Source organism: Anguilla rostrata, chromosome 12 (assembly GCF_018555375.3).
Source record: "Anguilla rostrata isolate EN2019 chromosome 12, ASM1855537v3, whole genome shotgun sequence".
NCBI classification, from domain to species: Eukaryota; Metazoa; Chordata; class Actinopteri; order Anguilliformes; family Anguillidae; genus Anguilla; species Anguilla rostrata.
In genome coordinates, this window is record NC_057944.1 from 15,512,297 (window position 1) to 15,529,210 (window position 16,914).

The window sequence follows — 16,914 nt, forward strand, 5'->3', positions numbered from 1 at the left end:
ACATTTTATTTGAAGTAAATACAAAGTAGGTTGCCGGCTACGTCCAAATGTTATAGGCATGACCGCTACATTAAAGACTAGTTTCTTATAGACCATGAAGATGATAGCTAGTTAATATTTCAGTTTTATTACTACCTCGGAACCCTCTGTAGAACATGCATAGTACAAACCAGCCTTACATTACACATTCTCACAGGTACCCTGTTCAGGTACCTAAATAACCCTGGATAACGAAAGCGAGACTCCAAATGAACAATTGTAATATAAAGTTCCCTCTTTGTTCTATCCATCAAATGGAATAGCCAGCTAATTCGACATCGTTGCTCTGGAGACTGGTTGCACTGGTTGACCTCCATCCGGGCGTCTGCTCCTCAGAAGTAGCGGTAAGTTGCTGTGGTGCACCGCATTAACACGACGGTTATACGATTACATACAATAACAGCGCAAACGGTATTGTTGTTTTTTAGTTGTATCTACGTAATACCCCTACAATTTGTCACTTTTGTTCATTAAGAGTGATTTTAGTAATGTCACCTACTATAATCTATTATTTACACAACGGTTGCGAATAAAGTGTCGAAAAGCAGCAGTGTTTCCTTGAAAAGTGCTCCTAATATTATTTGGTGTAATATAAATGAAACATTGGAGTATTTGTCCTTTAAAGGCTAAGCACACATACAAACGCACGCACAGTTCCACAACAGAAAATAAGTCTATATGTACACCAAACACTTTTAAGATGCGTAAAGTGCTCAAACAAAATTAGCATCTTTTTGTGGTTATTAGGTGACCGTGAAACACAGGCCTGTAGTATATATTGAGGCGACCGAATTGCAACCTTTTGTCAGAGAGAGTGTAACGCACGAACGTAACTGTAGATGTCACTAAAGTGTCTAGAACAACGGATAGGTTGAAACCCGGTTCAGAAACGCACCACGGCTCTTGTCGTTGGGGTTTAATTAGCAAATGATGACGGCAGGTGTGTTTAGTACTGTTTACAGCTACAGATCCACAATCAACTTTAGAAAATCACGCCAATGCTTTTTGACATCTCAAAACGACTCCTATCTTAAGGAGTTACTTCTGGGTCCAGGGAGGTAGTCACAGAAGTGGGAACTGTGCTTTGAAGGCGAATGGGCATTACACAACTCCACATAACCAGCTGTCATACATTAAAGAGAACAATACCTAGCCAACCACAGTACCAGCACAGATCACCTTAAACATTAGTGTATGTCTCAGCTGTAACACAGTAATTCCAAAAAAACAATATACATTACTATTATTATTGCTTAATTATTTCTTAACACTGGAAGGACTTAGATTTTTGCTAAAAGGTCAGTCTTTGTAATTGGTTTTGAAGTGAGCCATTGAGGAAACTTGGAATGAGTATTGACTTTGCAAGTGAGAGCCAATCCATATTAATATTGTCCAATGCACTCTATCACTTTTCAAACCTATGCAAATCTTCATTATGTGATGACATAGTGTGATGAGTAAGTTTCTGTGTTTTTGTTAGAGCTTATTTTTTGCATTTTTTTGATGTTGATTCCTTATTTTGATTTCCAGTTCATAGTATTTTTACTTGAGTTCTTCCAAAAGAAAAGCACAGACACTGTAGCATAATCAGAATGTGGTTGTTGGCCATGTGGTACATCACTGCAAAGAGATATCCAGTGATATTATCAATTTAACATGAAGATTATCACTATTATTAGTATTTTAAAATGCATTTCAAGTAGAGTATATGGGGCATTTTATCAAATGTAATTTCAGTTTTTCCATATAAAATTCAAATTCTGTTTTTTGTTTGTTGTTAATTTCCATAAAGAAGACAATAGTTTTAATTAAATTTCATTTATATTTCTATGGCCAACCGCAGTGTGTTAATGTGACTATGTTATGCATGTATTAGTGGTGTTTTGCAACTTCTCGGGCACTTTGATATGAGGTCAGAATGTAATGGCTGCAGCAGTGGGGCTGTGATGTGAGGACGTGCTCTGATTGGTGCTTCTCTGAAGCTGTGATGTGATGCCAGACACAGACCGGTAGCCCATTGGGTCACTCCATGTGGTGCTCCCGTTCACATTGATCTATTCATTCCTCATTCCCCGTGGTTTCAAAAAAGATAGTGATGGATTTCTGTAAATCCGTGCTCGGACACAATATTTTTGTCATAGTTAGCGGTGAGTATTTGACCGGCTAGAGACCCCGAGAGGGAAATTGGCCAAAAAAAGGCAGATGCCATCAGTTCATCATTTGTCCTGACTCTTTTATCTCTCACTTGTATAAGACCCCAGGAGAGCTTGCTCCAGGCAGGGCTGTGTGACTGCATGTCCCTGCTCATGGTCATGAAGAGCTGATCTGTTACACACTTACGCAGTTACGCTTTGGTGAAGCATCTTCATTACAGCAAGGTTAAAGCTTTTGGCTTTCGTTCATTTTACGTACTTTTTTCATCAACTTCTCGGCAAAATCAGTAAAAAAAAACACTGGAGTGGGCTCCACTTATAGTTCGCCCGATTGCCACTAGGGGGAGCTCTTTACTATCTCTGCAGTGAATCACCCCTGCTGGGAGTATCTTCCTTGTCATGTTTCTCCAGGTGTGAGGTGGGCAAGAGTTCTGACGCACTTCAGATTGTTCCTGGTGATAGCTTATTGTTCTTATAATTTTCTATTTTCTGTTTACCTGAGAAAATATTTTTTTCAATACTGAACTTCTTCGAACTGAATGAGAAGCTGCAATTAATGTTGTGAGGGACAGCCATAAATCCTCTATAAATCTTATTGATTTTTAAACAATAAGTTCATAAACCACTTGAAAACATATGCGTAGTATCAGAAAATAAAAGGAGATGGGGAAATCGATAAGTTTAAGGAAAGGAGAAAAATTGGCATTGGGGTCTTCCAGGTGAACAAGGCGGACACCATTGCAGGACTATACAGTAATTTTAGCATGTTGGACAATAAATGATTGTCAAATATATCACTGTACTGCCTGTACTGGAGACACCTATGCCTTATTAAACCTGGAAGGGGTTGACGTTCAGTGAAGCCACCAACTGAGTTTCACATCTTTGACTATTATAAAACCCAGAATGCACACAGAATGCACATATTCGTACTACACTCAGACTACACTGCTACAGAACATTACCCCCCCTGCACATGCTGTACAGTAAGCACATACTCTGCACTCACATTGTGTACACGCTCACACACACGCACGCATGCACACACACACACACACATGCAAACACACACACACACACACACACACACATTCACACTTCAGAGCAGGTGTGTCCAATCTAATCTGAAAAGGGCTTGTATGGCTGCAGGGTTTTGTTTTAGCCCAGTACCAAGACACCTGATTCAAATACTTCACTAATCAGTCTTCAGTGAAGACCTTGATACGTACAATCAGGTGTCCTATTGCTGGGCTAAAACAAAAACCTGCACCAATACCGACCCTTTTCAGATAACATCCAGAGCATCGTTATTAACCTGCCATAGTGCCCCACTCTCATAGCTTTCTGTGCATCCCGCTGTCTGTCCCTCATTCCCCTGCGGGGGGCGGTATGGAGTCACCGTTTGGAAGTTGATGCCTTAGTGTTTGTCTGGCAGGTGCTGCATTTCCCTTCAGCAAAGTGCTTTATCTGAACTGCTTCAGTAAATATACAGCTGTGTATAAGTGGATGATACATGCCATGTAAATCATCCTGGAATAAGAGCAGCTGATAGGTCAATACACAGTCTATCTCTCCCCAGTGTTTTTTATCCCCCAAATAACACTTTAATTAGCTTTCATCCCTTAGTTAAAGTTTGAGAGAGTTTAATTGTCTATGTTTGTGCTCTGATATCATTTGGTTGACTTGCCATTTGCCTGCAGCTGCGTGGTGTTTTCAGGGCTCAGTGTGATGAGCCTCTGGACTACCCCCCCCCCACCCCCCACCCCTTCAGAATCAGTGCCTGCATCTCCACTGCTCTGCAGAGTCAGTTTCCTCATTAATCACTGTACATCTAATATCGCTGGCTTGCCAACGGCTGCAATTCTTCATAAAGTAATAAGCCAAACAAACACTCATTTGCTTCCCAAAAACCCACAAACTGAAAATTAAAAAGTACTGTGCAAACCTACTGCTCATTTCTTCATATGTTGTTTCTGTTTCACTGTCTGTGTGTGATTGTGTGTGTGTGTGTGTGAGAGAGAGGGAGAGATTGAGAGAGCATCTCTCTGTGTTTGTGAGCATGTATGCATGTGTTTTTGAACATGGGCGTTTCTGCGTGAGTGTATATGAGCATGTGTGTGTATGTTAACGAGTTTGTGTGTGTCTGTGGGCGTATTTGTTAGTATGTGTGTGTATCTGCATTTATGTTTTATGAGTGTGTGTGTGTATGTGTCTGTGTATGTGTGTGTGTGTGTGTGAAACAGACTACAGGAGTGCACAGACCAGTGGATAGGGGGCAGGTAGTGAGCAGATGGATGAAATGGGGGTGGTGGTGGGGGTGGGGGGGGATCCTGCTTGTTATCTATGGAAGCCGTTTCCCTGCCCTCTATTGTGCCCTGAATTAAGAGACTTTGTCTTTCTTGTGTTGCTAATGGCCTCCTCCACACAAAGCCCTGAACAAAAGCTGGCTTTGTGCTGCTGGGGAAGGCCATCGCTCAGTCCCTCCAGGAATAAATCCATTTCTGCAGGGTGGGAAATCAGACAATGCGTGATACTCTTCCTCCCGGCCCCTCCAGCTTCGGCTCCTCTTCCTCCCCTCCTCTTCCTTCCTCCATCGCTCCTCTCCCTCAAGGGCAATGCGACCTGGTGTCCTCTAGCGCCCCCCTCCCCTTGAGAAGCGCAGAAACGGCGGGGTGCTCGCGGAATGAGGAAGGATTATTGGGTGACGAAGAAAGAGACTTTGGGCAATCTCACATGAGCATCTTCACGTAAATCCCTAGAGACACTGTGTCCGATCTCTATCGCATCACCATAATTCCCCCCACCTCCCATTGTCGCCAGGCAACTTCAGCACTCATCACCACGACGATCTCAGACAAGCATCTTCAGACGGCCAAGATAATCCTTCTGTCCCTAATCAATGGCCTCTGTCTCACACTAGTCACATTCCATCAGTTCAGATTGTGGTCCAAGTGCATTCATGTTGTGGTTTTTCACTACTTTGTTTTTGCTGGATGAATAAAGTAAATTAATTCTATAAGTCGGAAGGTAGGTCTGGTCAAGTGGCAGATCTCGGATAATGTGAACAGTCACCATTCATATGCAAAAGCAAAGCTTCCCGTGACAGGTGCAGCTGGTCATCAGTGGGAAGTCTTAATTTTTGTTTAGCCCTTTAAGATGTGAGATCACACATTATGTGATTAGAGTGTTCTTAACTGAACATTCTAATGCTGATGTAACAATCACTTCTGGTAGTGGAGTTCTAGAACACACTGATGTAGAATTTTGAAAAAAACATCCAGGAAAACCTACTCTTCAAAGGGTTAATTATGCATGCCACCACCCGTCAGCAGCTTTGCTCCTGCAGTCACCTTGGTGGGCCCTGTATCATTTAAATGGCAGTTTGTGTGAAGCGCAATGCTCCACTCACCTGAGGAGCAGGTGTAGGCCAGGATGCTAATGAGCTGTAATAATTAGCTCTCTGATGGCTATCAGAGACGACAAGGAAAAAACTCCTGCTTCACTTGAAGTAGAGAGGAAGTAATTATAAGTAATGTCCCTCTTATTCATCTGACAAAAGCCCTGATGGGGGCTCCTGCTCAAACGCATTGGTTTTAAATGATGGCAGAACTCCTTTCTTTTCTTCCTCTCTTCTTCAAAGGTATCTGGAGTTTTTTCCCTTGCTGCCGCAGTTTCTCACTCCATGCATCTTATAGATCAGCAAAGTAGCAAAGCATTTTTCTTCAAGCTATCAGAGACAGCACAGGCTGCATTACTGTCTGACAGCTATCAGACAGCACAGGCTGCATTACTGTCTGTGCCACAAACACATATTCCATGTCTGATTGTGCAACAAACATAAACAGTATAACCTGGCTGTTACCACATTAAACACAGGCTGTCTCACTGGAGTTCACAACACAGACTCATCACAATCTGTACACACACAAGCGCATATGAGTAACCACTTCTGTTTTTCTTAGACCCTTTAATCAGCTTTCTGAAAACAGTGTCCTCTGTGCTCCTGGAGCTGTTACCTAATGAATCAAACCAGTCATTTGCTTTGCAAAATCTCAAATGTTTTTCAAAAAATGAAATTATTATTATAATATACAAAATATATTAAAGGTACGTATCTCAAAATCCAGTATTTCTGTCAAAAGCATTTGTCTTCACGCAAGCTCACAGTTGCAGATTTCAGAAACAGGACAAATTAAGCACAGTCACACCATGAGCTCCTGACTGGCTCAGCTGGTAGACTCTGAGACCTACAGCCTGATCATCAGAAGACCAAGTGGGACATTGGGCTTCATCGTCCCAGCGTAGGCCGGGTTACGTTAGATGGGGGTTCTCAGCTTGTCTCTGCATAAACACCCCTTAGCAACTTAGCAGGGGGCTGCAGGATATCAGTTGTTGCAGAGACAGAAGCACCTCTCTGATCTTTGATAGCTCTTTAATGTAAAACAGTCACCGGTTCACAGGTGACTATATCAAAGCTTCATGCAGTTTGTCTGCAGTGCTCTCTGCATGAATAATATTAGACAGTTTTACAGCTGTGCAGGTGAAGTGTGGAAAGTGTGGATGAATTCATTTACTAAAAAAGACATGAAACTAGGTGGTTACCTCCAGTGCAATTTGTATAAAAGTTGTATTTGTAATTTTCAAAGGCGTTTGATTTACAAGCCTCTGGTTTTGATCTTTGTAACTGTACCAGTGTCTTTTCCAGGCTGTATCTGAAAACAGAGGAGAGTTTAGGGTGGAATAATTTTTACATCCAACGTTTTTCATAAAAGCGTTGGACATAAGAGTGATAATTGGCTATGGAAATGATATGTAAATACAGGCAAATGGATTTGTTTGGGTCGAGTAGTTTAGAAAGCTCTGGGACAACTTTGTTGCCCCTTCTGAAAGTTCTCCAACATCTCATGGTATGTTGCATTGTGTGTGAGTGTGCGTGTGTGTGTGTGTGCGTGCGTGTGTGCGTGCATGCGTGTGCGTGCGTGTGTGCGTGTGTGTGTGTGCACGTGTGTGATTGTATGTGCTTGTGCCTTGCTTATTTTATGCTTTTTCTGTTGGAGTAATTGTGTGTGTGGTAATTGGCTGTGGAAATGATATGTAAATACAGGCAAATGGATTTGTTTGGGTCGAGTAGTTTAGAAAACTCTGGGACAACTGTGTTGCCCCTTCTGAAAGTTCTCCAACATCTCACAGTATGTTGCATTGTGTGTGCGTGTGTCTGTCTGTCTGTGTGCGTGCGTGTGTGTGTGTGTGTGTGAGAGAGAGAGAGAGAGAGAGACAGAGAGAGGGAGGGAGAGAGAGAGAGAAAGAGAGAGAGAATCGGAGAATCCTACCCATACTGGCTGTCCCATAACTTGGCCCAAACTTTGCCATGGGGATGCGCAGCGCGTGAGTGTGTCAGTCAGCGTCGCTCCTCCGTCTCTGTGTGAGAGGGAACCCTGGGGTTACTCAGGTGCCTGCAGTCTCCTGCGCTGCATTTACTGCCCAGCTCTGCTGTTGCGCTGCTCAGTAAAAATAATGCGCCGGCTCCTCACACGCTCTTCAGGCTGAGAACGTTCCGGCAGTGGGAGCGACACTTCTCAACAACCAGGTGGCAGTCCCAGATTAGGACAAAAATAAAGTGAGGTAGTGAGGATCAAAATGGGATTATAAAATCCAACATATAGCATTTGTGTATTGAGAAATAATATGATCAGCTCAGAGAGAGTGTGGACGTTGTCAGTGACTGTAGGTGAAAGTTCCGGAATGCTGTTTTATTGGCCATGGAGACCCCTAAAGAGGGATGGTTCAATCGGCATGGTAACCCCTGCCTCATTGTGTTCTGGAGGTTCTTCTACTGCCGTTCATCCAATTTGGCTGAAATCTAGGTGATGGTTTGGTAGCAGGATATGCCTGGCTTTGTGTGCCTTGGAAGATGTACGTACGTGTGTGCATTCCTGCTGAATCAGTGGAGAGGGCCGCTCTGATGGGACCTGCCTAGAGTTATGACTGGGCATTGCAAATTGGGACGAAAATAAGACAAACGTTGAAATAACATGGTAGTATATTCAATGATGTCTCAATGGGTATTCATTTATGCTATTTTCCTTTTAAAAAAAGATATCTTCTCATACCAAAGGTTAAGCCTGTTGAATTAGAGAAAGAGAGAGTCTGTGTGAGCGTATGAGAGGGCATGAATGTGTGAAAGCGTGTGTGCGCGTCTGAGAGTCTGCGCGTCAGGTGCACGCGGGCGAGCAGAAGAGCGCGTAGCGGCGCGCTTCTTTAACACGGCGTTTAATGAGAGCGAGAGACGCGGCGTCGCGAGGCTGACCGCGGAGAGCGCTCCCTGCTGCTCGCCCAAGGGGGCTGGTCCCGCGCAGCCGGCCTGATTGCGTCCGTTAGCCCATTAATGACGGAGATGAACGCGGGCCAGTGCGCCCGCACTGTTTCTCAAACATCACTTAGACATGCTGAGTGTTTGATTGAGCTCAGTGCTCTCTGCAGAGATAACCTCATTACCAACTCATCACAGGGCCGCCGCATACATTTTCATGAGTGTGTGACTGTGAGGAAGAAACCTGTGTGTGTGTGTGTGTATGTGTGTGTGCACATGTGTGTGCGTGGTTGTGTGTGTATGAATGTTTGTGTGTGTGTGTTTGTGTGTGGGTATATATGTATGTTTGTGAGTGTGTGTCTGTGTGTGTACGTATGTATGTGTATGTATGTGTGCGTATATATGTGTGTTTGCGTGTGTGTGTGTGTGTGTGTGCATCCGTTTGCATATATGTGTGTGCGCGTGTATGTGTGTGTGTGTCTGTGTCCATCCGTGTGCGTGCCTGCGTGTATGAGTCACATTTCAGGAGAAGTGGATTTCCATTTTTAACTTTGTTTTATTGGATTGCGTGAGTATCTGTGTGTTTCACTTCATTTAATACAGGCCATTTACGGCAGCTCCAGAGCGACTCTCTCTGGGGGGGGGCCGCTGTCTCCACATCCCTGCTCTGGAGATTTCTGCCAGCCTCGCTCCCATCTGCATGTGAAGATTGCTTCTGCCTGCGCACGCTCTCCAGGGTGGGCTGGGGGTCCGTGGTGACGGGGGGGGGGGGCCTCAGTAGGGACACGTCCTCCGGTGCAGACTCACTGCCCCCCCTCCCTTACTGCTGGAGAGTTAGGAGTTAGGAGCAGAGTCTTGCCGAAATCATCGCCGCTCTTCTTCACCGCTGATCAAACGAATGAATTAATATTTCGTATTTCTGTGTTGGCAAGCCTGTTTGCACAAATATGACGCACTTGCAATTTCCATATTAATAGAGATTATGCTACGCTGCTGGGACACAGTCTGTGAACCCCTTAGGATGGTTTGTACTTTTTTGCAAAACATCATAAGATCTTCATCCAAGTCTTAATAAAAAACACAGATAACCTGAGTTACAATTAAAGTTTTATTATATTTGTATTATAGCATTCCCATGATTCATGTAATGTCATGCTTGGAAGATTATTTTTGCCAATCTTAAGTTTGTTAAGTTTGTTTGTGTTGACTTTGGACAGAGGTTTGGGACTCTGTAGTGAGCGTTGCAACCGAGGGCATGGTTTTTATCACTTCAGCACTCGGCGGTCCCATTCTGTACCTAGGACCTTCAGTCCACTTTTAAATTATTCACACACAATAGACACAGGTTACACAGCCTTTGCTTTGTCCATGTTTATCTCATGCAATTTTATATGAATATTTATAATTAGGTATTTCAGTAGCTTTTTGAACAAATTACAGATGACAAAATTTTTCAATTTCAATAGCTCATAGAGAAATGGACCTAGGATCCTCAATCCACTTTTAAATTGTTCACAAACAATGGCAACAGGTTTCTAAACCTTTGATTTGGCCATTTTTACCTCATGCAATTGTATTTGAATATTTCAAATGAGGTATTTCAATAGTTTTTGAACAAATTACAGATGGTGAATTCTTTCAATTTCAATAGCTCCTAGACAAAAAGGACCTAGGAATTGCAAACCACTTTTAAATTATTCACACACAATAGACACAGGTTAGAACCTGTTAGAAATGGGTGTGGCTGCAATAGCCTAAACCACTGGTTAGAGCGGATGACCCTTTACTTTTGGAAATGTAGTGTACATCAAATCTAAATGTCAGATATGTTGTACTTTTGTCATGAAATGAATGACCTTCTGCAATATTGTCTTTTTGCTAACTGGAATATCACAAACAATACCATATCAAGGTCATTCTTGTTTCAATATTCTTTGTGACCTAAATTTTTAAGGAACATCCAGGAAACTAGAAAAATTGTGAACTTTGGAACATTGTCCCTAACCTCGAGGAATTTTCTGCCAACTAAAGATTGGTTAGATGCTTGGTTGCTTAAACCAAGCAAACTTAAATGAGCACTTTTGTACTTATTGTACTTTAAGGGCATGATTTACTTAGACCTTCAGCATGTGCAAAACCTTTTAGCACATGCAAAACCAGTGAAGTGACCTGTGACACGTCACACTGTCGCTTTTTAGTGGCAGATTTTAAGGTGTTGCATTTAGAAATCTAAGCCTCTCAGTTGTTCTATGTGAGGAGTGTGGTGGAAAAAGCAAACCTCTTGGCACCAGTGCATCATCTCTGTGAGCATCCTCTTTCTTACCAGTTCCTCTGCTTCCATACAAACACAAAATATTACCTCTCTCATTCAAGTGAATCATTTAAAGGTGTATTTGTAACTGACATGATTAAGATGAACCATGTTGTAATTTATGCTGCATAATCATAGTCACGGTTATAACCATAATTATTTGATCAAAACTAGATGACAGTATATTTGTGCCATGGAAAAATAACTTTTCTGCATCTTTTACTCACACTGCCTACTTCTTCTTGCCCTTACTCTTCTGGAGTCCCCCAAGGCTCTGCTTATGACCCATTTCTGTATGCTCTGCCCTCTACACCCACTCTTTTGGAATTCTTATGGGTTTGGAATTCTTCCAGATAAATCCCCAGCATCATAAACTTTTCCCAACAATTTGTTTTGTGTAATATATAAAATATAATATATATTCCTTACATACATATTATGGTTTGTATTATTTGTATGACAGTATAATATGCAATGTAAGCAATTTAAAAAAGATGTCGCTGTCTGGCTCGTCATTATGTCTGTTTTCCTCATTATGCAGTATATCATATCATATGTTTTAGCATAAAGAGAATAATCAGCCACATACTGAACTTTTTCAATTTAAATTCTGTCCCTAGTCCACTCTTCTGAAGCCCGTTCCTCACAATAGATGGGTAGGGTACAGATGACACGCAGCCGTTGCCTAGACACACATACAGGCTGTACCAATGACTGCCGATGATAGATTCAGTACAGTCAGAGTTCCTCATGACAGAAAGAGGGAAATCAACACATATTCAGGTAATAAGAGGAAGCAGTTAAAATAATCCTTTTCAGTACGAATGAACGAGAGGAAAAACTCAAGACATAAGCCTCTTGCACTGCCTTTGCTGTGATATATTTGCTGCTTTATACACAAATCAATGCCTCGCTTTAAAATGATTTGGCATTTTAGTTGACTAAGTTGGATGTGAACATTTGATTATAAGTTATGTACTCCTGGTTCTTTTTGGTTTTTTTCTTCAATTTTAATAGGACTGAATAAACCCAGGTTATTTAAAGGACTTTGTAATTGCAGTTAAAGTGGTGCAGCAGATGTCAGTCATTTCTGTAGAGCAGAAGCTGAATGTGTGAAAGAGATGTTCCAAAGCCTGATTATGTGTTAACAAATGGGAAATTAGTGTGATTATTGTGACTGTATGGATGCATGCGTGCGCACACGCGCTCACACACGCACGGCGCACACACACACACAGACACACACGCACACACACACACACATCCACACACACATACACGCACAATTACAGTCCTACGCAGTCTAATCTTTTTCTTCGTTTTATACATCCCCAGATTGCAGCACTCAATGTTGTTCAATGTTCCCATAGGTCCACCCTTTCCGGTCTCAGGAGTTCAAGGTCAAGACTCGACACCACGGCGGCTACTCGGCAAGTACAATGGGCAAGCCCTGACCACCGCAATAACTGTCAGCCGACGGTCCTGGAGTCTGGGTCATGTGCTCTCATTCCAACGCAACACGGCTCACTGCCAGCGACCCCCAGGCCCAGCAATTAGTCCTCTCACCACTCCTCTCCACACAGAAATTACTGCCCCCATTAGCCAGCACTGGCACCAATAAACCTCCCGTCTGCCTGATTACAATACAGTATGGCACTGAAGCTCAGGGCACCCTGGTAAATCTGTGACTGTGCCACAGTGCTGCACACTTCCAGCACGCAAGGTTATGATGGGGATACTCTGCAAACAAATGTACAACTGAAAGACGGCAGATGTGCCACAGATTAGGTACATTAATCCTGGTGCTGTTAGAGCAGGTGAGTCTTTAGGACGTGTCACTGTTCAAGATGCTGTATGAGGGGTAGAACTTAGTGAAGATGAGTGGCTCTGCTGTCCTGACTGGATCTCATCTCACCAATGTCGGGCCAGAGCTGAATGGGTGTAGCCTCTTGCTTTAGCTGTAGCAGGACAGGCAGGCAAATATAAGCATTCATGACTGATCCGGATCTGGACGTTGTGACACAGTGCAAAACAAGGCTGGGTTGTGTGGATGAGCGCAATGAGTAGAAATGTATGTTAATGTTGTGTAGTGTCTTGTTTGTTCACATTTAGAGTACTGTGTTCAGAGCAGCACAGCAACAAGGGTGTAGCTGCAGTCAGAAAATACAGGAAAGTGCAAAAAGTCCCTCTGAAAAAGAAAAAAACAAAAAAAAAAATCTGAGATGACCTTTACTCCCCTGATTACTCAATTGTTTTAAATGTCAAAAAATGTGTTTTGTATGTAATGTCAGAAATAATTATTCAGTTAAAATGAGGGAATAGTGACGATACTAAGAGAGATTGAGAGAGAGAGGTTGACACTGTGTGTGTGTGTGTGTGTGTTTGTGAGAGAAGAGTTACTGGAGTTCCGCGCTATATAAGAGCTATAGCCATTGTTTATGAATTGTCTTTTCATATAGAGTACTCTAATTTCAGTATTAAATACCGTTTTTGTCATGCCTAAGGCCAGCCTATAACCAGCAGGCAGCATACGTGCTTCACCTGACAGAGATGTTTGAGAGAGAGAGAGAGATAAATAGCCCAAAGGTCATGATGAGAGGCCAGAAAGCACACCCCAGTGGAGGTGCAGATAGTCTCGCACATGGGTGACAGAGTCCTGCTTCACATGGCCAGAGCGATCTTTTTTATTACCCTGATGTGCCTTTGTGTTTTTATCAGACCCCAGCCGTAACCACAGCCTAGGTTTTCGGAGATATCACTGAGATAGTAATGGATTGTTAAAATTACTCTTAATGCCAGAGAAGCAGTTTTTTTTTCTTATTGCAAAGGTCTATTATTTTTATAAGGTTCCATTTTTATATGGGCTAACCATAGCCCATTCTCACTGGGAAAATCGCACATTATGAATGAATGTTTAAAAGTTGCGTAAATTTGGCCTAATGGTGATGGAAACAGTAGTCACACGTAGATTTTTATTCAGCTCTCATTCGCTGCTCAGAGATTCAAGTGCTCCAGGCGACAGCATCCGGCAGACCGACAGGGTTAAAGACGAGTGACAAATTCTCCCTCCTCTGACAACGTCTTACCCACACAATTCTAATTGTTTAAGAGCTTTCTTAACCAAAGCCCTTAATAAGGGCTGGGGTTATTAAGAGCACTTTTCATTCTGTACAATTTGCTAATCTCAAAGACCAGCTGGCTTTCCCCATGTTTATCCTGGAGACGGATGGGAATGGACTGTCACACCTGCAGCGGCATTTACCCGCACCCGCTGTCTCTGTCACAGGCAGCACACCATCACAAACACACACGTAGGCACACATCTCACTCTTTTACTCCCTCCCTCCCCCCTCTCTCTCTCCCTCCCTACCTTTCTCCCCCCCTCTTTCTCTCTGTCGCTTTATTATCATTATTATTATTTTTTTTTTTTTTCTTTATAATAATGTATTGAATTGATAACGAAGTTCTAATAAAGGGGCATCAAAGTCTCTCTCTCTCTCGATTGCTCTATCTGTGAGTTACTATAATGGGCCACTGGGATATTCACAGAAATTAAATTCATTTAAATTAAATCAAACTTATAAATCAAGCCGAATTTTATTTTGTAACATTTCATATCAAGAAGATTAAAGATCTGTTGGTTGGTAGTATCAGAATTATTATTTTTTAATATATAAATGCAGCTATTTCAGGGGCAGTACTGATGGAAACGTATCCATCCCCTTTCCAAAAGTGTTCGGATGGTCTTTATTTAACCAACGCAAATGCATTTGTCTGCAGTAACATAGGAAGTTATAGATCCTTGGTTTGACTGTTGAAGGGGTACCGTCCTGCTCTTTAGAAGCGGTTTCATTGCTTAGACGACAGTATTATGTCTGTAGGTGTTCTTGGTCTCCTGAAAAAGCACACTCCGAAACATCGTCCTCTCCCTCTCATCGCTCCTTATTTATTCTACATATTTCTTCAAATTTCAGAGTTAACAATCCAAGAATCCTAAGATTTCTAGTTAAATCTTTCCATCTCGAATTTCCGTCCCTTTCATCTCGTGGGAATGAGTTTTCATAAAAGTAACAAATGCAAATATATCTCATCATCTTCGCTGCTGGTTGGTCAATTCCTTTAGAATCCTTATGGATGACAAGAGCGCGTGCATTGTACGGGCTCAAGACTGCGTCATAGGATGGGTAAGGCTGAGCGAAAAGTGTCATATAGACACCGTGTAAACATTTATATTATTATATTTATTTATATAAAACGTATCCACTGGAGATTGACATGTTTTGATATGTTTTATTTCTGATAATGACTGCAGTTTACCATCAGCAGATATTCTGAAAAAAATGACCAACCGTAAACCGAACTAATTTCCTTAATGACAGGCTACAACTAAATCAAATTCTTAGCATGGTGTTCCGAAAACATTGAAGTCTTAAACGTAGATTTTATTGAAACAAACAATTAAAAATAGTATATCTGCCAGAATACATAAACCACTATTGAAAGCAGAATTGCATACATTTGTAGAACATTCTTGAACAATTCTTACGGGCGAAAAAATTAAATATTTGAAATTAAATCGAACTATTTTTAAGTCAAACTATTATCAATGTCAGTGTGAAGTAACCATTTTCACAGTTTATATTATATGTATTTACATACTTTTATTTTTAAGGGTAGTTGTCGGTTGAACTTTGTCAAAGATGAAAAGTCGCATGAAGTAAGTCAGAGAGAGAGAGCGAGAGAGGGAGAGAAAGAGAGATACATATGGTTCAGATATGTACAGAAACAAGTCAACACGACGTAAACGTTTTCCAGAAGAAATTCTTGCATCCAGCTTTGCGTTCACGAGGAGCAAGTGCGGGGCCAGCAGCTCGTTCCAGCTCCAGATGCACCTCATCTTGCTCAGCACGGGACATATCGTCGGACTCGAGCGCTTCGTTCTCTACCTGCGCGAGTTCGGACAGTAGTTCTGCGAGGGTGTATCTGGCAAGTTCCTGAAAATAGAATAACACGGATTAATAATTTTGTTGCTGACAAAAAAGCAATAACTTACTTTTAAACAGTGTACATGCTACTTACATAGAAATGTAAGGTAAATTCTCCAATATTCATGAAAATTAAGAGTTTATTAACGTTTAATTCAATAATGGGATATAGTGATGGAATGACATCCTACAGAAGACTGTATATCTTCAGTAAAAAGGGTCAATTTATCAATTAACAAGAAAGGTGCATTCAACTAGTCTACACAAGAAACTTTAAAACGTTTTAACTATAACATGTTTCAAAATCAAACAAGGCGTTTTCATGATATTTATTTTTTTCATCGAACAAAGTCTAATTTTCCATTTGGTTCCTATGTTTAAATTCCACAATGGTATTCCATAAAAGTGTTATACGTTTATATTTACAAAATATATTCAATTAATCAACCATGGAATTTCAATCATGTTTGCTTTCACGTGCTGCATCTCACAATGGAAATCGGAGTATCTTGCAACCCTTAACTCCAGTTTCAGCCTAGGTAATCTCGGAACCATGGATATCTCTCCGTTGCAGCGCGGAAGACTCAGAACATACAAGCACGGTACTTAGCATTTTATATTTTGTGTCCTGGCCTATAAAATAGCTAATAAAATCTAAATATGTTCTTTAGAAAGTCATGTCATGTTTCTACCTATCTCAGATGCGGTGTACAGCAATTAGAATCATCCGTTTGCGCATTAGTTGCGAGACTATGGTTGTTTAATTAATTTAGCCGACAGGCTACTATTTAATTGTAGTTATATCTCTCAGTTTTGGCATTTTCCATTTTGAAATTGAATTCAATACCTGTTTTCCAGCAGGCGCGATGAGTGATCTTTGGAGCAACTGGCGGAGCTTCAAGTCCGATGGTGCTGCAGACACGCTGCTGAGTGTCAGCGCGAGGGAAAGGAGCGCAAGTGCGCACTGGACGCGTGTGGAAAGCATCTTTGTTGAAGTTGAAAAGAAACTGCCAATTAGCAAGGTGAACTGGATAATTTTAGATGGTGCAGTGTTGCTTCTTCTGCTGCTCAACATTCCAAAATCTGCCTTTTAAACGATTTGTCTGACGTCAGATG

General features: G+C 41.7%; 1 protein-coding gene and 1 long non-coding RNA gene across 2 annotated transcripts; one reads left to right on the plus strand and one right to left on the minus strand.

Moving 5' to 3' along the window:
* Positions 1–244: 244 nt before the first annotated feature.
* On the plus strand, positions 245–14,313 carry LOC135235693 (uncharacterized). The gene is made up of 2 exons (XR_010324430.1): positions 245–383; positions 12,184–14,313. It is a non-coding gene; the product is annotated as an uncharacterized LOC135235693 (long non-coding RNA).
* A 921-nt stretch (positions 14,314–15,234) lies between these two features.
* sst1.1 (somatostatin 1, tandem duplicate 1) lies at positions 15,235–16,914 on the minus strand. The gene is made up of 2 exons (XM_064301464.1): positions 16,646–16,914; positions 15,235–15,807 (listed from the first exon to the last, which is right to left on the minus strand). Exons 1-2 carry the CDS (start codon positions 16,871–16,873, stop codon positions 15,604–15,606), a joined length of 432 nt encoding a protein of 143 aa, XP_064157534.1. The 5' UTR covers positions 16,874–16,914; the 3' UTR covers positions 15,235–15,603.